The sequence below is a fragment of the Halictus rubicundus genome, chromosome 17 (genome assembly GCF_050948215.1).
Source record: "Halictus rubicundus isolate RS-2024b chromosome 17, iyHalRubi1_principal, whole genome shotgun sequence".
In the NCBI taxonomy this organism is placed as follows: domain Eukaryota; kingdom Metazoa; phylum Arthropoda; class Insecta; order Hymenoptera; family Halictidae; genus Halictus; species Halictus rubicundus.
In genome coordinates, this window is record NC_135165.1 from 2,875,641 (window position 1) to 2,898,934 (window position 23,294).

The 23,294-nt window shown below is 47.2% G+C and overlaps 1 protein-coding gene across 1 annotated transcript; it reads left to right on the forward strand.

The window, feature by feature from the left end:
• The first annotated feature begins 211 nt into the window (after positions 1–211).
• Positions 212–7,908, forward strand: LOC143362463 (uncharacterized). Its single transcript, XM_076802665.1, has 2 exons — positions 212–306; positions 4,837–7,908. The coding sequence occupies exons 1-2, from the start codon at positions 292–294 to the stop codon at positions 7,906–7,908; spliced, it is 3,087 nt and encodes a 1,028-aa protein (XP_076658780.1). The 5' UTR covers positions 212–291.
• The last annotated feature ends 15,386 nt before the right edge of the window (positions 7,909–23,294 follow it).

The window sequence follows — 23,294 nt, forward strand, 5'->3', positions numbered from 1 at the left end:
GAGTCTATATAAACGAGGTGCACATACGAGACTGAGCATTTTTTGTGTTAAGTAGTGACGGAGTCGTAGGTCTCCTCCGTCGAACGAGACTCCATAAGTTCGCAGAAGTGTCAGTATGGTGTGCCAGACGTGATCCATCGACGAGTCCGTGTCCGATCAGAGCCGGGGAAACGTCCCGATTTTCGAGTGGCGGGAAACGTTTAGGCGAGCCCGCGACGCAGACGAGAACACCACAGACAAGTGTCGTTTGATTTGTGTACAGTGCCGGACGACGGATTGCGTGCGTGCGACATGCTTCGAGCCAAGGTAGGCGATCATGGCTGCGATCATTCCCGCGATAACTCGTCCGTTTTCTCGGGTCTCTTCGGGCCCTTTTTACCGTCGACTTGTCCTGCCGGCGCGGCTGTCTTTGTTCAGGCGGACACCTCGGCTTCTCAGGCTCTTCAGCAATTAGCTTGTGCAATTTTAGAGATTTGTCAAATTCGTTCGATCGGTTAGCTAGCCGAACAATTATCGATCGTTGGCAAAATAATAGAATCTCGTCTGGAAAGATCGTTCGACTCTACTACTTTTCTGTTTACAATTTGTAGGAAGTTCTCAAGGTGTGCAACGACACCTGAGTGCAAGCCTGAGACTGCGAGCATGACTCTGTTGCAATTGACCGGAAGATCTTGCCACGAGAGTAGCAGTTTCGTTGCACGCGTGATGCTCTTCTAAACCTGATCTTTCTCAAGGGGTTTTCAGTTTGTGTGCACGACTGAACGCACGCTTCAAATTGTTTCGCTGCAGAAACCGATGGAAAACGTTCCGTTAATTAAACATATATTTTTACACACGCTGAAATGTATCGCAATAATTGATTCAAGAGAACCTCCATATTTGTACGAACAATATTGAATATTGCAAAATTTAATTACCGCAATTTTAACTCTGCCTCGATTTTTATATTCAGTCCCATTCCGATAGGAACAACCAACTTATTAATTACCAGACCATCAAACTTGCGATCAATTATTGCCTCACAGCAGAATGTATACAGTTTCAATGAATAGACAGAATTAATAATGAATAGACAGAACTGAAACCTGAAATATAAAACTTTAAGAACCATTTTTATATCGTTCCTAGCTTGTCAGAAAAATGATTAAGAAATAAATTCTGTATTCAATTCCTGTTGCTATGGTCCAGCGAATAAGTCATTCAGAGCGTCGAATCATCGAGCCCGGTAGACGTAACCCAGACGTTCGCTCATCGATTTTACGCGTTGTTAAGTAAGTTCTGTCATTGTAAGGAATAACGCCGCCCCGGAGGGAAATCGATCGATTAGCTTTACAGTCGGATCGATTACCTCAGGATTATTCAAGTGCAACGGCAGTAAACAAAAGTGAAGCGGCACGGTTCGGTGAAAACGACGCTTTAAAAACGGGAGTAAAAATTTTACTCCTCATCGAGCATCGAGAGTTGCTCGTGGACATGTTACGGTTTCCGTCGGACGCTGTTGCGTCAATATAATGAGTAAAAAATAGACCCGATGAACGTAATGACTTTTCGACGCTCGTTACAGTTCGAGAGCATAGAAAGCAGCCATTTTTCGTTTGTTGCCGGCGCAATCGACCGGCAACCGTGCGCCTGTTAATAAGCGTGGTTCTAATGAAACGTGAAACACGAATTGAGAAAATTGAGTAGCTAATCTAATTCTTTATAAAGAGGAAGGTCACGCAGGCATTGTTCTAACACAGCAATTATAAATTAGCACTTCGTGCAATTTGTTTGGTAATTTTCCGAGCAGTGATCGATTGTATCAACGTGTATTAATTAAAAATTAAACGAAGAGACGAGGAAATATGAAATTCGCTAAATGAATGTAAATTGAGAATGGAGGGATACTGATCTTCACAGTGAGTGATTAATTACAGGAGTGAAACGCCATCTAAACAATTCATTGCTATAAGAAGCTTCAAGGAGCCTTAAGAAAATTTTAAAAAATCGAAGGTGTAGAGGTCGACGAGTGAATGTACACTGTCGAAAAATATTTGTTATTGGTTCTTTACCAGCAGAAGTGTTTTATGTGTTTGCGGTCACTACGAAATGACTATTGGTACAGATACAGTAGTAACTTTTTTACGATTCGACGATTTTCGTGCTTTGCCACAGTTGTGCAAAACATTTAGAAAGTACGTGTTCCAGTGAATCGACTATACAAATTGCACCCAGTATGTTTTTCCTTAGAAATAAGAAACTTACAACATTGTAATGACATAATTGACTGGTAACAGGATGCACGCAATGGCAAATGCAAAAGATCATTTGCAAAACCCGCTGGCAAAATATGCAACTTAACACATTGAGTAATTGAAAACATTTATTCGCGTAGAAAGTTAAAAAATTCATGCATTCCTTCCTTCAATTCTGAACTTTGAGAATTTCCGCAATTATTTCTATGACTCAATAAATTCATATAAAATTATTAGCAAAGTCGTCACACGTCTGGAAGAGCATCGGCAATCAATTCTGAAATGACTAATAAATAAATCTCAATGTAATATATGCGGACGAGGTGCCTAAACGCGATGATAATTATTCAGTGCTTCCAAATGGTATGCAAATTCGCTGTGTTACGTCGACAATGATCGAATAAAAGAATATCTTATTTCCGAGATGAAGCTTAGTATTTATACAAAGCGATTATGTCACGGCTAGCGCGAACGAAATACCCGATACTGTTATTTCAATCGTCTTTGCTATCCGGTCGATCGGCTTATAATGAAATCGAGAGTCGAGAGGCGCCTCAAAATCCAGGAAACACGTTCGCGGAAGGAAGAGAAATAAATATCGGGTGTTTCCAGGGAATCGTATCGCTCAATAAGAAGTGGCAGCCACGATTGCGTTACGTGCACTCGTCTTACGTGGCGTGTATGATTATGTATGAAGCATATGAACGAGGTGTTTGGCCTAATCACGCTCTACCTACACCGATCCGTTCAATACAACGACCGCTTATTACCTATTTTTAGTACGCTGCCCGCGTTGACGTGATTGCGGGTGCGAGTATGTCAACAGGTTTCATTAGGCTAATGGTCATTACGTAAAATACGTCCGCCAAAAAGTCTCACCCCCTTTTTTCCCCGAGAAAGTTCGCAGATCACTTTCACTGTGTCTAATCGAACTGTGTTATGTATTTGCTTCATGATTTTCTGCCATCGTTTACTCCATTTATCTATCATAACAGAACTATCATATTCAGGGGAAAATAAGAAAAATCTGTTCGATTTTGACCGATTATTAATTTCACGAAGTCGGTGCTGGCGATTAATAGTTCTGTACAAATGGAAGTTAATTGGTACCTGGCAGGTTTTTCTGAGTCTGTCGACAATAACAGTCATTACAAAATAATTAACAATTCTCTTGAGCGAAAGTGAAGGCTCATTCTTCGCGCTTCGATTAAGAGAGTGACCTCGAATTACAAGGTCGTCTCATAAAAAAGTTTGTCACAGATAGATTATAATTTTTGTAGGCCAGCGTTCATAAAGTTTGTCGAAATTGTCTGATTTTATTGCCGAAGGCTAACCGTAAAAAACATTCTGCACGTTGCTCGTTTCAATTAGCATAATGAATTTTTGAATCTTTTTGCGTGCTAGGTTTACACGTGAATATAAAATAGTTGATCATGCAGAGACACGATTTTTCTGGTTGGTTTTTGCACGTCGAAAATATCAATTATTGATCAGAGATCGGTGTAAAAACAATGCGGCATTGTACCGTGACACGATTAAAGTTTAAGCATGACTTGCACACGACGACTCTCTCGCCTGACGTCGTGCACTCTTGAGCTGCATTTCTCGTGGATGCACTTGAGAGAAAGTACGGCATATTATGTTAGCCTTGCATCTCGGTCATCGTGCCACTTAAGACTACCAGGCATAGTGTCTTGATGACATTTACAACTTAAACCTTTTACGCGGGCTTTTCTGCCGCGTCTGATATCTTTCATACGACATTAGTTATCTGAATGATAATCGACACCTTGTAGAAACATCTCTTGCCACTATTTTCGCAGCTTCAGATAATACCCGATAAAAAATTTCTACAAATATATTCAGTTATTTCTCATTTGAAAGATTGACCACCAAAAATATATGGAAATTTTGTATCACCGATTCGGTAATAATTTTTCATGTTCTGACAATATAACAAAGGTTCGCGTTGATACAGATTCATTTTCCTGCACATCAAGCAGTTCAAAAGAAAAGGTTACTACTTTCAACATGACATTGCACCTCTCCCACTGCAATTAGCGAAATAATTCGCACGCGCACGCATTCAATACGTACACACAACGTGAACGCAAGTTTCCACGTACATGCATACGTACCACTAGTTTGTCTTGTACCGACCGAGGTTGTAAACTAGCTTAAAGTTTCACACGGCCTTCAATAGGAACCCGTAGATAATATGTGCGCCACGAGAGAGAAATGTGTACGCAATACTGAGCTACACTTACGCCCCCGTCGAACTAATTAAAGCAAGGGATGCTATCAGACCAGTTAGCTACTTCTCCCGAACCTGAACACTGTAATTTTCTACGTTTGATTCCAGTGCGAAGGATTTACAGATCAGTGAATAAATTCGATGAATTAGCAATTAAAATTATTATTTATCGCGTTCATTTGTTTTTTAAACCGTCATCCCTTGTATCGTCGTTTCGTACGAATTGAGTACAACGAATTGACCCTCTCACCACCGAAAATGATCGTGTATCTGTAAAAAGAGACCCAGGTGTATTGGTACGGTCAGGTACCCGAAGCAGATTAAAAGAAAACTTCGCTTTCATTTCAGACGACGCTTACGCTGCTGTGTGTCCTGTTGATTGGACACCACGTGCAAGCAGTACTGAACAAACCGCAAGCATCCGAGGAGAAGAAAGAGAACGAGGTTAAGGCTGACGAAAGGATAAGTAACGGCCCACCGTCATCCGACTATGGCCCTCCTCCAGGATCCGACTACAACAGACCTGCGCCGGTGTATGGTCCAGCGGAGTTAGTGGGTGATCAAGGGCCAACCCCCATATACCCACCGCCACCACCAGACCTGCCTCCACCAGCTTATGGGCCCCCATTGTCCTCGTACGGGCCTCCGCGGATCATCAAACCTCATTTCGGCCCACCAAAACAAACCTACGGCCCCCCTATATCTCTGCCGTCAAAGTTCAACTTCGGCCCGGTGAAGCTTCACTTTGGGCCGCCCAAGCAGCACTACGGGCCGCCGCATTCGTTCTCGTTCAGGCCCCCGAAGAATCAGTATGGCCCACCGTTGAAATTCACATCGGTGCCCAGCCAGTTTGGGTCTTCTGGTCACGGGCTCTCAAAGCCAGGACATGGGCTTTCGATTCCCCTGTCGTTGGACACGTACGGTCCACCTCAGAAACTGGCGGTCCAGTTTAGCACCCCGCCGAGCGACAATTACGCGCCACCATCGCTGCCCAACATCCAGTACGGTCCACCTGCCGGCGACCTGTTCGGCCATGCCGCACCTGGGCCTCTCCCAGGAGTCCCTGCGCCACCCACGCCACCTGACATCAAGTACGACGGCTGGCAGCCCATCGCAGGACTGTCCGGTCAGCACGGGGCACCCGTGGAGAACTTCGGCGGGTCCTTGGAGAGCTACGGCGTCCCTCTGGAGAACTATGACGTGACGGACATTGAGCAGAAGAACGTGCACGGCGCGTCCCTGAACCTGCAGGTGTCTCAGGCCGGGTCGCACAACGCGGTCGAGCATTCGAACGTGCCGAGCGACTCTTACGGGACCCCGATTCACAACCCCGAGGCGCAGGATCTGAAGAGTTCGGTCAGCTCGGGCGGGAACGACAACGACGGGCTGCCGCCACCGCCGTTGCCGCAGTACGAGCCCCTTCACAACGACCAGAGTCACTTGAAGAAGGAGGAGCACGCGAAGGTGCCGAGCGTGGAGCCCCTGTCCATCGTGAAGACTCACGGCTTCGAGTTGCTACCCACCTCCGCGCCGTTCTCTTCGGGCCTTCATTCCGGATCGCTGGGGACCGTGAAGATCCCGGTCGTCGACAGCGGTGCTCAGTTGAACGTCGAGCATGGTCACGCGTTCCAGGGCTTCGGGAACGACCTGTCGCAGGTGAACGCTCTGTCTGGCAGCTACGGGGCCCCATTCGGTGGCGCGCACTTCGGGAATCTGAACTCCATCGAGTCCGGACTACCTTTGCCGCCTCCGCCGGTGCTCGACACTTACAGCGCACCACCGCCATCTTCGTATTCCCCTAACGGGCCGTACCCGGCCGCCGAGGCAGGTCGATCGTCGCCTTTGTTCTCGTCGTTCGGGCTGCAGAGCGGTTCGCTCTTCAAACAGAATGTTCATCACCATCGTCCCCACGGGTCCTACAGGGCGCCGCCGGGTTCCCTGGTGCCGCCCAGGAACCGGGAGCCAATTAAATTCAAGGAAGCCGTTCCCAGCGGACTTTTGACCAGCTTGAATCGTTACTTGCCGCCACTGCCGCCGCGGCATTACCAAGCATTCACCAAGGCAACCAAATCTTTCGTCCCGGCAGCGTTCTCGTTCGAACAGCAATTGCCCAGTCTCGGCGGCCCGGCCGCCTTCAACAAAGCGCTCGGCACCGATTTCAACTCGCCGATCGCAGCCCCGAACGCGCATTACGGCACCCCGTTGTCCTTCGGAGACTTCAACACCCCGGCGCCGGTCCTCACCTACGGAGCACCGAATTTCGGACCAGCTACCAGCTTCGTCTCCACGTCCACAGGGATCGGCAAGAATCTGTACGAAAGCGTCAGCAACGCCATCACCACCACCTATGGGACACCTGTAGTCGGCACAGCGCAGACCACAGGACCCGCTCACGACTGTGCCTTCCACAATGGCGGCGGGTACAGTTTGCAGGACACCGGGCTCCAGAGTTTCGGAGCCTCCTTTGCGACTCACTCCCTCTCCTCTGGCCTGAACCACAACGCTCATCTGAAGACGGGCCCGTTGACACACACCGCGGGCATCTCGCAGTCGGTGGGCCAGCTGAGCCTGCAGCCTGATCAGGCAGCAGGTGATAAGGACAGCTACGGTAACCCGGTCGGGTACAACGTGCTGGCACACGCGGACAGTGTCCTCTCCAGCGACCATAGTCAAGCGGCCGAGGTAGCCAACGTCATCGCCGCTCCTCCGGCTACTCAGTCCGTTTCCTCCGAGGATCAGTATCACCAGCAAGACGGGTTTAGGGCAGAGGCGCTGACGGCAAGTCTCACCGAGCAAGGTTTCGGCCAGGCGAAGAACGCGGGCCCCAACCAGGTGGATGCTAGTCAATTTCTGAGTACTCGCGAAGGCAGCGAGGCCTTGTCTCTGGCCAAGGGCCTGACGCTCAACGGCGGCTCCGACGGCTTCGAGATCCAAGGGTCCAAGGGCACATACATGCTCCAGATCCAACCTGCCGACGGAGGACTCGGCACGGACAACTCGGACGGCAGCATAAGACACGATCAAGTCCTGTCCGACGGACTCCTGCAGGACATCCTCGCCGCCATCGAACAACCTGACCGCGGCCAGGTGCAGCTCCAAGGTCTCCCGGAGGCGCAGTCGCTGCAACACGTGTACAGCGATCTACCGCAGACCCTGAACGCTGACATACCCAAAGGTCATTACATCACCGTCGACCAAGGCCAGCAGAAGAACCTTGAGCAACTAATCGGTCACGCCAGCGACAGGAACGAGGACCAGCTGGACGAGGCCGAGACCGCGAAAAAGGAGGCTGTCGCCTTCTTCTTCAACAATCAATTCGGCGACTCGAAGAAGGAGACCAGGTCGGTCGCGAAAAGTGAGACTGTTGCCACTTCCGTCACGGCGGATCAGGGTAAAAGTGCCGACAAAAAGTCCTCTTAGAGATCGTCGCTCGTGACGCGCTCCTGCAGACATCATCCGAGTGCTTTGCTGATGACCTATGATAATTTATGAAAGACTTTCTCTATTTTTAGTACCGAGTTCGTACCGATTGCGAACATACTGCGGAAATATTTATGGTCTGTGCTTGGTGTGCTGACTGATTCGTGGCTCTTTGTTGTTTGCTTAGGGACAATCAGAACACGTATTTTAATAGTCTTCGTTAGATTCTGTATTTTATTTATGAATTTTCCTGACGAACCGGATCGAAGAAGTCAGTTTTTATATTTTTCCTCCATTTTATCGGTAACTTATGAATTTTCTTGGTGAACGAATTTTTCTTTCTAAGTCTACTATAGCGTTCGAAGAGTTTAGAGTTGGAGAGTTCACACGAAGGCTACGATTGATCCCAAGAGCCACGAATCAACGCGTACGCCTACTCGGCTCACCGGTGCTGACGAGTACAGTTCGAAGCTAAGCCGAAGACCTTTCTATTTAACTACTGGGACGTCGGGACCACTTTCGAGGCACCGAAGTATGCTGAAAAACACAGTTCCCCGTTAGAAGCTCGGCTAGTCTGTTAATTATCGCCGATTGTAAAGCAAAACGGCTGTTTCCCGAGGCCACCATCTCTCCGCGGAAAAGTATCGCGCGGCGGATAACGCTTCGCCGCGTTCCGTAGACGAGCGGATCTCCCGTTCTCTCGTCGAGGCTGATATCCGCGTGGCCGGTTCTTATCGCGTACTAATTGCGAACCCGGTATCAAAGAGTCCTCGAGTGCTGTTCAGCCTGGCGCCGGAACCGAGCGTTCCGCGCCTCTTTCGCTCGGCGACTCTTCAGCCTCGCGAAAACCAGTGAAAGCATCGGAATCATCGTTCACGGGTCGTTGAGTGATTGTATTGCGGCCGGTCGAGATGTTCTCGCGCGGGACAACCGAGCTCTTCGTCGTTTGTCGGCGCGCGCCGGTCAATTTCCGCGAGAACGTGGACGAAACTGCGCTGAAAACTTCCGATTCCTATCATCGAATTAACTACACGGCTGTATAAATTGCAAAGCAATTATTATCCATTGAAATTAGGACACTCTTCGTTCACAGGTAGCTGTAACCATCGGGTCAAGCATGAACTCTTTTAGTAGGAAATTTAGAAGTCATTCGGAGCTGCTGATCGAGTCCTTCGAAAGCTCCCGTAAAAATCCATCAAATTTTCTGTCACGCAAATTTGTGTCCACGTTTTCGAGTCCGGTTGCAACCGGTCGCAGCTTTCTTCGATCGTTCCGAGGCGCGGTCATATGATCGGCCGAAGCCCCATGTCTTTGACCTTCGCCTGGGTGAAAGTTCAGGAGCTCGTTCAACTGCTATGGGCAATCACGCGCCTGCCTTTCACGAGAATCTCGTTTCGAGTGAAACGCGCTGCGCTGCCCGATTTCCGCGACCGTTTCAGACGCGATACACACGGTTTTGCATACCTTTGTGACAGCAACAGCCGGATCTGCACGCGTCTAGTCCATTGTCTCCGACGGGTCACGCTGCGCGTCAGCCGTGTACCACGGGGGAACCATTTGTTAGATGAAACCCGCAATACTTAACGACTCGACGGTAGGGCTACTCTTTCGAACTCTCTAGGAGTATTCCAGGAGTTTTAACCGGAAGCTGTTTCGTGTTACCGGAAGCGTTGAAAGTTCTGAAAACACACAGAGCCCGTTACGAAATATTTACGTCACACCAAAGCTTGAAGGAACAACACGAAATTGTGGAGACGACACCACGAGTCCTCCGTTGATGTCGCAGTTGATACGTGTCTAGAGTAGCTAGATTATAGTCCGTACATTTAACCAGACATAACTAGTCAGTACTTTCACGACCTCGAAGGAGTTTTAGAACTTTCACGACTTTCGGGATCTTCGAACCTCTCGAAACCGTTTAATCACTCCCGTTAAAAAAACATCTTATCGAAACTCGACCGCGATCGAACCTAAAGTCGAATCGTTTTGGTCCAAGCAGCCCTAATATCACCGGCTCCTCTGCGATCCGTTTTGCGAAAGCGCCCAAAGACAGAGTCGTCCTTTTCGAACGGAGAAACGATAAACCATGCTCGCCTAACGCGCTGATAACCGACGCGATCGTTCGCGCACACCAGTTCGCGTTCGCGTAGTAATATTCAACTTCTTCTACTTTTATAGCGTTGCCCTGGCAAATGGTTATGCATAACTTGGTATATCGCGGATACGTAAAATAAGCGAAGCGTACAAGCTTAAGAGATGCTCATTGTTAAGAAATACGCAGTAACGGTGCTGCCAAGCCATAAAACACATCGACTCGTCCCCTCTATCTCGCATACACCCTTTCCCCCCCACCCCTCTCTCCTAACCCCCACCCCCTTCTACATTTTTATGGATTTATTTATTATTTTATACGCGTAAGTGCGACGGGACGCCGTTCCCCGACGACATTATCAGTCGTCGAAACTCGGCGCGCCGATTGTGCGCCTTTTCTTTTTATATGTGCGCGATGGATGTAAATATACGATTTATTTGTAAATAGATACGCGTTTTCATTCCGATCCCCAGAAATCCAATTTTTCTTCAAGCCCCTCCTCCTTGTACAGTGACTTAGTAGCTTATCCTCGTTTCAAATGCTTTTAATTTATTCTAGCACATATATTTAGTGCAGCATCATTCTTACTGTTACTGTTCATTACTGTCGATTACTTTTTCAATTTTCATATATCAATTTAGTCGTAAACGCATAAAATTCGCAGCGATTAATTCACACAAAGTAGAGACCGCACCTCAACGAACAAAGTAAGCCTAGGTTCAGTTTGCAATTAAGATCGTCGTGTAACGAAAGAACTGTGGTTCAATAATTCGGAAAATTATTACAAAAAATTCAGCACACCGTCGAGCCCGTCCCAACAGCCTCCGGGCCGAGGCACTCATAATTGAACGCCGAAAACATTCGAATTCTATCAACGCCTGGATCTCGGACTCGTGGCGGGGTCGAAGGTTCAAAAGCAAGGTAACCACGGGCTGTTAAACGCCGCCGCGCCGCAAAAGCCGCGTACGCATGGACATCCGATAACATTCCCAAGCATCTGGCGCTCTGTTTATCTCGATTGCGCCGTTTTCCGTTTCACGCTGCTCGTTCGGGCGGCCGTAATCTGAACTTTCGGCGACCAAGAACCCGCGTCGCCGCGCCAACTGCATTTCGGCTATTCCGACGCCAATCACAAAGCCTCACCACTCGTCTCCCCGGACCCTAAATTGTTTAATCGCGCACGGAAACGCCTGGCGCGGCGCGAGTCGGAAAAACTCGGACAATTTTCTCGAAACGGGATCTGCGAACTGGGCCGAATTACAATTAGATTCGATCGAAGACTGATCTTAGATATTTGATCTCACTGTCAAAAATTCAATTGAAATTATCGGGCTGCTCTCACTGAAAATTATAAGGTACGTTGCTTCATTGGAGTCATTGTCATCGGTAGAAAGACAAATACTTCGCAGAGTATTGAGTCTCTCAACGGAATAAAAGAATATTTCTCTTTTATTGAAAGAATTATTTTTCTATGCAAACAAATGTAGAGTAGCGTTCGAAAACCGAGTACCATCCGCAGGTTGCGTGACCTTGGTCGCTCAGGTGACTCTCTCGCTGGAGAGTTCCGAGTTGCAACACCGGTCCAGCGTATTTTCGGTGAAAGTGTTCGCCGCCCACGCGGGGATGTCGAAACGACAGACGTTTCCTTTGCAGACGCCGAGGCGACGCGATGGGTCGAAGCGAAAACGCACGATCGGTGGAATTAGGCATCCTCCGCTAAGTAGGATTACGGTTATGTAAATGAAATGTTATCGCGCCGGTGAAGTTAGCGCGGATAGTTAGCGTCCCCGGTCCCCCGTAGCTCGTTAAAATCGATTCTCGCACGCTTTCTATCGGCCGGTCTTCCCTTCCGCTTCTTTTCCATCCCCCCGGTCGGCTACTCGGGAGGTCGTACGGTTTTCTTCGTTTCCTCCATTATTCCGTACTTCGTGCGCCCAGACAACGCGCGATCATAAGGCTCTCCCTTTGCAAACTGAAACTCGACTAAACTATGGGAATGTTCGCACGTTTTTCGGTTATAAAGAGAGCCCCGGCCATGCACCGGCGTAACACGAAGATTTCCGCTGGGTTCATTCATCCCCGCCCTCCAGGGACGCGTTAATTGTTCGTCCGCATCATTTCAACGCCTTCCGACGCTCGTTTAAGTAGCTCCGCTGATCAACATCCGACGCTGCCGAGCAACATCCGCTTTGTCGTTCGTAATCTGTTTCAATTACTAGTAGATTACTAGTTTATGCAATTTTGAGATTTTGGGCTGAGGGACGAGTTCGATTTATTAATCAGAAAATTCCTTATGGTAAGCGTAGAGAAAAGGAAAATGAGGATCCACTGGATTAAACAATTTTATCGAACGAAAGAAAAGAAGAAAGGAGAAATAGATTAACTGTCACGTCAGAGGTGGACTGTCACAATTTTTGCGCTACCGAATTGTCGGAAGGTTCGATAGTGCTCGAGTAGGTTCGACCTCCTCGCAGGTTTCGCGGCGAGAGGAGACGGGTCCGCGCAAAATGGTGGCTCGCGTTGCAATTTCTAGAAGATACAATCTTCGCGGTAGGAAAGACACGCGAGACGGTCTTTCGAAGTTACCTGCTGAACCCCGGGGTCGGTTGCTTTCTCCTGGCGCCTACGGCATAAACTACTTCGCGAACGAAGTTAACCGGCGAAGTAGACAAAACGCCGTAATGATCGGCACGTCACCAACAACCTGGAAATAAATTTCGTTAGTGCTCGAGCCCCGATGGAGCCTAATGACTTCCTCCCGGTGTAGCTTTAATCGCGAGAGAGAGAGAGAGAGAGAGAGAGGGGGAGCCGTATCACACCGCGGGTTTTCGGTTCTTCGAGGAGAAACCCGGTTGACGAGGAGGGATTGCCGGAGATCTCGAAGGAGGGTTTTCAGGGGTAGCCAGGGGGAACGTATGCATTTCTCGCGGAGCTCGGAAGTGCTTTATTTCCATAGTGCGCCCGTATCCGTACACACCGACAGTCATACTGATCTCTGGAGGCAAGTTGTTGCCTCGTGGGTGGTATATACAGAATATAAGGAGGCTTGACAGAGAGAGAAGGAAAGAGAGAGAGTGTGTGAGAGAGAGAGAGAGAGAGAGAGAGGGTCTCGAGCGTATCGTTGCACGGTATGCTTGGCGCAGCTCGTTCGCCGAAGGCGAAATTGTCTTTCTTTCGCAATGGAGAATAGTCGCTAAAAGTAAAATCTAAGAAAATAAAATACCCCCCTGGGCTGGCGACGGACTTCTTAAAACAGCGTCAACGGTGCTCTACTTCTCTTTAGCGCAGCTTACACTGGCGACACTGTACTCACGGCTGCGGGTCTTTTGCTAAAGAGCTGCGATTTTATGGTGGGGCCTGATACAATGAAAAACCTGCTCGCGGAGCATCCCTTCCAGAGGGTATACAGGTGTTTAAAGGTATTTTGTTCTAGGTGCATTCTCTGGAACAAAGCGATCACTGACTGGCAATGATTTGGGGAGGATATTCTAATATATAAGTTTGTCAGAAGTCACCTCCTCGATGTCACTTTCCTCAATTTCTTCACAATTGTGCGTTCGGATGTTCCTTCTCTACGGAGGGCTGCTCACCTGCAATAATACACTACGTTTGGAAATAATTGGAAAAATTTCACCGATACGAAACTTGCACACCACCTCGAAGTCACTTTCCTCAATTTCTTCACAATTGTACGTTCGGATGTTCCTTCTCTACGGAGGGCTGCTCACCTGCAATAACACACTACGTTTGGAAATAATTGAAAAAATTTCACTGATACAAAACTTGTACACCACCTCGAAGTCACTTTCCTCAATTTCTTCACAATTGTACGCTCGGATATTCCTTCTCTACGAAGAGAGAAGGTATTTTGTTTCTAGATGCATTCTCCGGAACAAAGCAATCACTGACTGGCAATGATCTAGGAAGGTATTATACTGTATAAGTTTGTTAGAGGTCACTTTCCTCAGTTTCTTCACCATTCTACCTTCGGATATTCCTTCTCTACGGAGGGCTGCTCACCTGCAATAATACACTACGTTTGGAAATAATTGGAAAAATTTCACCGATACGAAACTTGCACACCATCTCGAAGTCACTTTCCTCAATTTCTTCACAATTGTGCGTTCGGATGTTCCTTCTCTACGGAGGGCTGCTCACCTGCAATATTACACTACGTTTAGAAATAATTAAAAAAATTTCACTGATATAAAACTTGGGCACCACCTCGAAGTCACTTTCCTCAGTTTCTTCACCATTCTACGTTCGGATACGGAGGGCTGCTCACCTGCAATAATACACTACGTTTGGAAATAACTAAAAAAATGTCACCGATACAAAACTTGTACACCACCTCGAAAACTTCGACTGCTCGAGATAAATGTCCAGGACTCCTGTCAGCCGGGTGTCGTCGCGAGCGTCGACTAATTCTATTTTTGTCGGTCGGACAAACGCGCCGAAGAGTAAAAACTGCGAGGGGTTGGACGGAGACTCCGCGACAGTATTTCGCGTCTTTCGATTCGCTCGCGAAATCGTCTCGCCCCCGTTCGTCGCCCTTCGCCGAGGAACAGAGAGATACCTACGACGATTCCGGGGAAGATCGCGCGAATTCATAGACGTCAGGCGGGATATTGTTCCGCTTGATCGATCGACAGTTCAACGGGGTTAATCGGAAAATCTTCGTGGAAAATCCCGGTCCCGAGGGGGCGAAACGACGGCTACGGGACGGTCGTCGTACAAGCCGCGTAACAATCAGAGGGAAAAATGACAGACGACGCTCGAGAACAGCGAGAACGGGGGTTGGGTTTGGTAAAGGGAAGGGGGGGTGGGGGTGGAACAGTTTGAACAGGGGTTCGTGGATGGACAAAGGGGAGGGAGGAGACGCGGCACCCGGGTTGAAATAGAGAAAAACTATGGAGCGGGTGGAAAGAATGAGTCTAAAAGGAATTCCATAAAAATCGGTGAAATATGCATAGTACCGCGGAACGCGGAGGAGCATCGCGACGTCGTCGAGTGTCCCCGGGGAAACGGGAATCCCGGCACGAAGAAGAAAACGAATTTCAAACGGCAGAGAAGGAAGGAAAGGGGGGGGGGGCGTGGCGGGGGTGTGCGAGGAGAGGGTGGCGAGGAGAAGGGTGCCAGTGAGGGTGAAGGAGCAAGATGCAGTATGAGCGGCTGAAACGAGGTTGCACGAGGAGATTTCGGTGCGCTGGGGGTGAGAGGGGGAGGAGGTGCCGTACAACAGATAAAGGGAAGAAGGTCGGGGAGTGAACATTCGGAACGTCTTCTCGAACGAAATCTAATTTCGGCCCTACGGCGAAACTAAGCTATTTTCTTCGCTATATGCACGCGCAACACCGTGCGCAAGTGGTTCCACCGATGTTTTTCACTTCTCGTGCCTTCTCACACCTCACGCCAGCCGACAGACTCTCTTCGTCATCGAATAGCTGAACTACGGATAATGCGAGTTCCCAGTGCCTGGCTGAGTTTCTATTGTCTCCGCTCCGATAGCGGGTTTCACTTAAACCCTCTCTTTTTCATCCTGATGTTATTACTTTGAACTGTGAATAATTCATTTAATAGAAAGATAAATGTTTTATACCTCAAAATGTAGGCTGACAGTGCTCCCACTCTCAAAAACTGGATCTTTCGATCCTGGAGACAATCTTGTTTGGAAAAACTGAAATTGGAGACCTCGGTGCAAAAACCAGGCGTCTATTTTTCAGTAAAATTCTACTCGTCGAAGCTCCAGATATTTTTATAAATTTCTGATTGCTTGATCCGGGGATGAAACGATTTCAATTCGATTAATTTTTGGTGAGGGTTCCACTTCTTCAGAAACGGCGCCGAAATTATGCAAATCGAGTACGAATTTGCGAGCGTACGAGCATTTTAAATTCGCGGAACAGTCGCAGTGCCCACGTAGCGTATATTCCGGTCCAGACAATATCGCCGCAGAGCGGACTAGCCTAATCCTAATCACCAGACTGTGAACTGGCCCGCTGTAACGTTTCGCACCCCCGGTGACGTTTAGCTCTTCTATTATTCGCGCTAAGGGCTGGATGATGATGCCAAACGCCGACATTGTTCTCCGGGACAAGGAACGGCGGAAGTGCGTTGTGTTGGCTCGCAGCGAAAGAGAACGGGTCCGGGGGAGGCAATGCGCTAATGGCTGATTTCGCAACGTGCAATTAGGGGAAGCGATTTCGCCCGAATTACTCTTTCATTCCTATAATATCCGACAATGTGTGAATTATTTTTTCGCCTGGTTGACGTCTCGTGAAATAGCACAACCGCACCAAGTAGCACGATTAGCACAATGGCGGGGCTTCGGCAAAAATTGTTGAACATTAAATGCCGATTACCTTGATGGCCTCTCGTGTCTGAAAAAATACATTCTAAATTATTTGGACGCGTATGGTACATGGGTACTTTTAGAGTACTTGTACAGTTAGTTAATGTACGTTCGCTGGAATTAGAAAAACCATTGAAACTTTACAATAAATGTGAACAGATTAGTGTTCGTTCAGAGAGGGGGGCCACACTGGGGCGTTAATTGTCCCAGAAGAAATTCTTACAGTCAAACGATCCGCGAGAAGGGGAACTCGCAACTTTCCCCGCCAGCAAAAACGAAAGAAAAACTGTCCGTCGAGACACGTGGACGATGGAATTTCGAGGGGGTACATTCGCGAATAGGGGAATGTACGAAAATAGCCGAGGTATCTTTTCGTGTGGCGGTAGCAGAGAGCACAAGGATTTCTGGTCCCGCCCTCATAATTAAGCCGGCGCTGGTTTTTGATGGCCACTAAAAATGTCGCGGAGGGTTGAATGGTTAAGGAGTTTCGGTGAAACCAAGGGATGTCGGGTTCGAGCGGGTTTCAGGGCAGTTGGGGGTGCGAGTTGCTCGTAGACGGGGGTTGAGCACCGACTGGGAGAGAGAGATCGAACACGAGAGAGAGAGAGGGAGAGAGAGAAATACAGATAGAGGGGGAGGGAGGGTAAGGGAAACCCTTATGCTCTGATATTAGCAATACCTAGTCTCATAAAGTCGACTGCTCGGCAATTCGAATCACTTTGCGAACTCTTTACGTACCATCGAGCCACCTCTATCTCTCTCTCTCTCTTTCTCTCTCTCCCTCTCTCTTCGGTAAATCGAGAGCGTAACACCGAAGCGAAGGAGTTAAGGGCGAGGCCGAGGGAAGCAAAGGTGAAGTACTGGCAGGGGCAGTGATTTTAATGCGGGCGGTTCTTAAATTTAACGTCACTTTCCCATCTTCCTCGACCAGCATCGCAGCCTCCGTGGACCCGACGCAGGACGCAGAATTAAATCGCGCCGAAGTAAATCTGCAGCAAGGTTTCTACGGTGTTAATTCGGTTATGCGGGCCGCAGTGTCGTTTGCCGGAGTCAGCCTCTCCGCCGTGAAATGTTCGCAGCGTCACAGTTAACTCTTCTGAAAAGTTCTACGCCGACCTATGAGATAGGGCTCCCCGGGTGTACGTATGGAAATATAAAATCATGTAATTCCATTTGCAGCTGCTCGGATTTGAAAAATAACATGGACGTCTGCGAGAGGAAACCGGTCCGGTGTTGGCAAAGCTAGAAAATTATTCGATGCTGTATTCAATGATCGTGCTTGATACAAGTGTGAACAATAGTGGTTCACGAAGATATGTGGACGTCACTATTTGTTTTTATTATATTTTATTTTTTATTAGCCTTTTGATCAAGCCAGCTTTTATTGCAGTAACTGCTTTAGGACGATTATTCTCTACAGATCTCCTTAAACGAAGTTGTTTTTAAAAATGATCTTCTGTGCATACAGGAAAAAATCATCGTGCCTCTTACTTATTGCGAGACAGCCTAATGGCTCCATCTATGCCTTATGACCAGTACTGATGCAGCAGGTACTTTCATTTCATGCAACTATGCCTCGAATGTCGCTCCTTACGTTATAAGTTAAAAAATGTTTGCAAATTATTTAAAAGATAAAGTTAAAATCAATTCTACTGAAGAGATTTAAATGCCTCGTAAACATTGTAATTGGTCACTGCAGATTTGCATGGGCACACTTTGTGAAATATAAAAACACCTGTACATAGATTAAAATTAAAAATCTTATTTTACTTGTACCGTAATGATTCTCTAAATGAGCGACCGAAATGTTTACCCTTCTCGATTGTTCTTAAACTTCTTCTGTCTGATAAATGAACGCCATTGCAGCGAGCAGCGCGGTTGAAATTTACAAAGTTGAGTTTTATTTCTACAAAAATATTAGTGTATAAAATGTGAAAATTCCCGAAATCTTTTTGATCCGTGTTAATTATAAAAGTGTGCTTCTTTTCGCAGTAAACGAGATAATCTTAGTTCGAGCAGAAATCCAAATCGAGAGTGTCCAGGAATAGCTCGGCTTATTATAGTTCAGACGACTTTCCGTCGATACATAATCCCGATACCGAGAACATTAAACTAAACTTGTTATTTCCAATAACGGTTAATCCTTCTGGCAGGATAATTGAACAAATGGTGGGCGGGAAAGGGGGGTTGGCGAGCCGAAGCGGAAGTCGCGAGGATATGTAGAGCTCTTTAATGCATCATGTCTCTCTGATTTAATAAGTTCATTACCTAATGAACAGGTGTACGAAGTAACTTGCCTATTCTACCATTTACGAGCTTCGTCGCACCGGTCGCTCTTCGATAATCAATACTTTTAATTATCGCGTTTTTATGAGTCCTATTGTAATTTAGTTTGAATCCGATATGAAATCGATAATCACGTTGTTTATGCACGGAGACCAATTTTCGCTCCTCTAATTGATACAACGGGGATTAATTCGCTCGACGATGTTTGCTCATCTTTTTACTTCTCCGTTCCTCTGCTTCCCAAGTCCGTTCCAAGGGTTTTTTGCGACAAGAACACGTTGCTAATTTGGAACGACCACTACCTGTAAACATTTAAGCTGTTGTAGGCAAAGTATTAATTAATTAGTTGCTCGAGAACTCGTGTGGGTGACCCCTCGATTGTCAAGGTTCAGACAAAAATAAATAAACTACCTCTAATATTCTTTCCTACAAAGTGTTAAGGAATAAAATCAGTAAATTTCGAGAAATTTGCCGAAAACGTGTCCCAATGACTCAGCCCCGGCGCCGAAAAATTATTCGCGAAGTAGTTAGGGTTGCGCGTCGCCGCGGGGCGTAGTGGGAAATATGTAAAACGGGTGAGAACATTTTAAGCCTTTAATCTCTTCAGAGACAAAGAAAGCGAAAAACGTCGGGCGTAGGCACGGCTTTAGCTTCTTCCTCCCTCCTTTCCTTCCCCCGTTCGTGCTATCTTCCTTTTTTCCGTTCGCCGGGCCGCGCGCAGTGCAATTGCCATGAATTAGTGGGACGAGATAACAAAGAAAGAATTAAGATTCGTACATAGCAGCCTAGCCGGTCTGAGTTACGCGTGTTAATGTATGCAACGTCCACTTTTTCCCTTTTTAGCTCGACGCCGCTCAAATTCATCCTTCGCTAATGGTCGCCGAAACATTCCCCATTGTTCCCCGGTTTCTTTGCGAACGGGCCTGGGTCTTTCACGGAGAAGCGCACGAAAAACAAAAAATGCACGACGTCGACGACACAGGGCATCTGTCCTCGAAGAGTTAACAGCGCCTCGGAGTCACCGGTGCAAAATAGATAAATATTAACGACGCGATGGATTTCACGGCGAAATTGAACAGAAGTCCCCGGGATAAGGGGTTAATCGTTCAGCGGCAGGAAGAGGAGGACGCGGTCTGCGAGTTTCAGGCGCAGGGCGATTAGATCGACAGCGAGCCGAGCGAAACGGTGTGCCGGGAAGGTGGTGCTAAAGAAGGCTGATGGAAAATGACGTTATCTTTTGGCGTAAGTCGGCCGAGTCGCGAGGGAGGCGAATCGTAATTGCTTTAGTTAAGGAATGTGCGTGGACGTTGGATAAAAGCCGAGGCGAAAGAGGTGTTGGGGAGGAGATAAGAGAGGAAATGATTGAAGCCCGGCTATGCCAGACGAGGAAGGAGCAAAGGTAACGGAAGGGCGAGGAGGGTCGAGGGGCAGGGAGAAGGGCTGACAGAAGAACAAGAGAGAAAGGAGACCGAGCGAGGGGTAAGTTCAGCGCCATGGGGTGGCGGCTATGAATTTAAATTTCTCTAATTAGGACGCGCGGGAGATGTGGTGACGTTGTTGGTAGCTGGCCTCCCCTCTCCTCCCCCTTCCCCTCTTTCTTCCCCTCGGCACCCTGCAGCATCAACTCTCTCATTTTCTGGGATAATACTTTCTTTCTCGTGCCGCCGGCTTGCTCTCCTACTTTTCCTCTTTGCTCTTTTCTATATAGCGAACGTGTATCCGCCGGGGGGCCCCTCTCGCTGTGCGTACACACCTGCGTGTGGGTGTCCCGCCATAATACCGGCGCCAGGCCACAAAAGCGTCGCGCTAAAGTAACTCAAGTAAGAGGTGGCTCACATTCGCCGTCGCTGACACCACCTGACTCAGATTTGTTGCTTCTCACGTTCTAACCGAAATTTATTTGATGCCAGCTCGCGCGGGTTAATTAACGCTCCCCTCGGAGAGACGGAGACGGAGACGGCGACGGCGACGCCGGGGTGGAAAAGGGTGCGGAGAAACGGAGAGAAGAAACCGTGTAACAGAGAGATACAAGAGTGGCACCGGGGAACAGCCAGTCCGAGTTCGACGATCGCGAGAGAACTATACCGTGAAAATGAAACGGCGGCGCTGCGCTTTTATAGCGCAATCGCCATGTATTATGGCCAGCTGCTTGATGATTCTCCGCCGAAGAGGGTGCACGTCTTCAAGACTACGAATCGCTGTCTGCTGGGACTTGTTTCAACCTTTCGAGGGCCGATCTCCTAAAATAATTTCAAGAACAATGTGAACTTTATCAGAAAAATAGTCTTGGTAGAGATAGTCTTTGGCACCGGGGACCGGGGACGCCTCGTATCCAGGATCTCGGGGTTGATCCTTGCGTGTATCCCGTTGCGTGAAATAGAGACAGCGGGAAAACAGTTCGATCGACGGGAACCGGTGAAATTATTGCCGGCACGAGCACGCCGCCGGAAGTCGACGCGAGACGCGTGCGCGCAACACGGGGAAAGAAACGTTTAAGCCGGCGGGGCAATAACTCAGACAGTTTCTGATTCTAGTTTCCATTACATTTACTTTTCGCTTATACGCGGAAGCGAATTTTACGCTCTATACCCAGCCGTCGCAAGTTCGCCCGGTGAGTAGACAAGATAAATAGTGAAGAAGACAAATAGTACAACTTTTCACGTCGAATACATATTTCATCGTGTAACCGGGTGCTTCCCCGTACAACTCTGACATACGGCCCGGGTTTTGCGATCGCTTTTTACACCGGCTTCACGCGAATTATGCTACCGGTGTGATTATTGAAGTCGGCCCGTTGCCCGTTGTTGCGAAATATATATGTACGTACGGGCTTTTATTTGTTGCGACGCTCAAATGAGGAGCGTTTTATTGCGCGACGTAGGTGGCGCGAATAACGAGAAATATTGCCAAGCAAATGTGACGCATCGTTTGTTTCTCGAAAGAATATTTTTACAAACGTTCGCTTTTTTGTCCGAGTTACGCTGAGCAATATTTTCCATTCCGATAAACTCGATTTATAGTCTAGCTTCATATTTTTTAATCAATTTCTGCATTGGCTATTTTAACAATCTTTTGAACTGCGATATCTTTTCCTCTCGAAGTTCCAAACCGTGAAGTTTCAGAATTGTTTTAATTAGGACGGTGATAGAAAAGTGACGAAACTCTGCTCACGGTTCGGCGACGAACATTTTTCATAAATATTTCACGTCGTCGCAAATAGTCATGAACGATAGGACCGTTCGTACACGTAAAGCATGTTTCATAGACGTAGTTTATTTTCCACAAAAAGTTCGCACTGCAACGCATATTTTAAAATACCTGTCTGCAGCTCTGGAACGCTCTGTGAACTTGACAGGGTTGATCCCCAGAAAGCAGACGCTATTCACGATTTTGCGGCTGGGGTTCGTTTGGACAGCTTATACATTTTTCAAAAACGTGCCCGAAGGTGTGTCGCCTAGACTCGCTATCGCAACGAATTAAACAGCTTTTAATTGAAACTAATCGCCGGAAGCTGAGCTGAGCGATTGCTTTAAAACGCTGGATCAAAAGGAAGGAACCAAGGACAATCCAAAAGTTAACATATTAAACACTAATGTTGGTGGTATGAAATTTGAAAAATAATAACAATTCCTGCAACGTCAAGGTAAAAATATTCTTCAAATCAATTTTATTTGATTTTGGACTCGAGCTCTGATTTTCTGCATATTTGCAACTTGAGTTCACACTAGATGGTTGCATGATAAAAACTATCTCTGCCAATTATTTGTCATTTGTCTTCTAAGCAAATTATTGGTGTCTCGCAATAAATTAGAGTTGAAATTGAGAGAAAAATAAAATAGGGAGTAATGAAACAGGTGTCAAGTGTAAGAATCTGGAGGAGGAAAATTGGAATGGAGTGTGCGAGCAGGTGAACAATCGGATAACGAGGGTTCGAATCGGGGAGACCGTAAAGATACAGGGCCCGCGCGTTAACCTTCGTTTATACAGTCGCAGAAGGGCTTAAGTTGTCGAATTCCTTGTATCCTGAGTCAATTTAGCAAGGATGAATTAACGACGAGAAGTGGGAATAGGGCGAATGAACTGGGTATTTCAGGGCGGAAATTCGTAGGGTAAGCCCTCTGGGTGATCTCTAGAGTGGTCACTAATACTCTCTAAGAACGCCTAGTGGAAGCTGTGGAACGTTGTTTCCCATCAGTTTCTACTGCCTACTAACACTGAATGCATACCTTCTTGATTAGGATCCCTCCCAAAAGCCGATTTGCTTGCATCTGGAGATCCGGCCGATTCTATTGGCTAATGAAATAGTATCAATCGACTGTGATCTACGAACCTCTATTTAATATCGACCACTTCCAACGTCGCCTCTGCCGACAGCATACCTACACATTGAAGCACATTTTTCTATAGAATTCTTTCAAAAACTCTTCAGAATAATTGCTTGCAATTTTATGCTCGACACTTTACAATTTTTACCAGCAAGGTGTAAAAATGATTATGTCGTTACGACCAGACCGCGGATCTTTATGCAAACTAAAAATTGTCCAAGTTAATTGTAAGAAAAAGAAGTCGAAAATAACATAATAACATAATTTTTCTTATGTCTGGTTATGACTTACTAATACTTCATTTTGAGAAAACATTTTAACAAATCTTTAG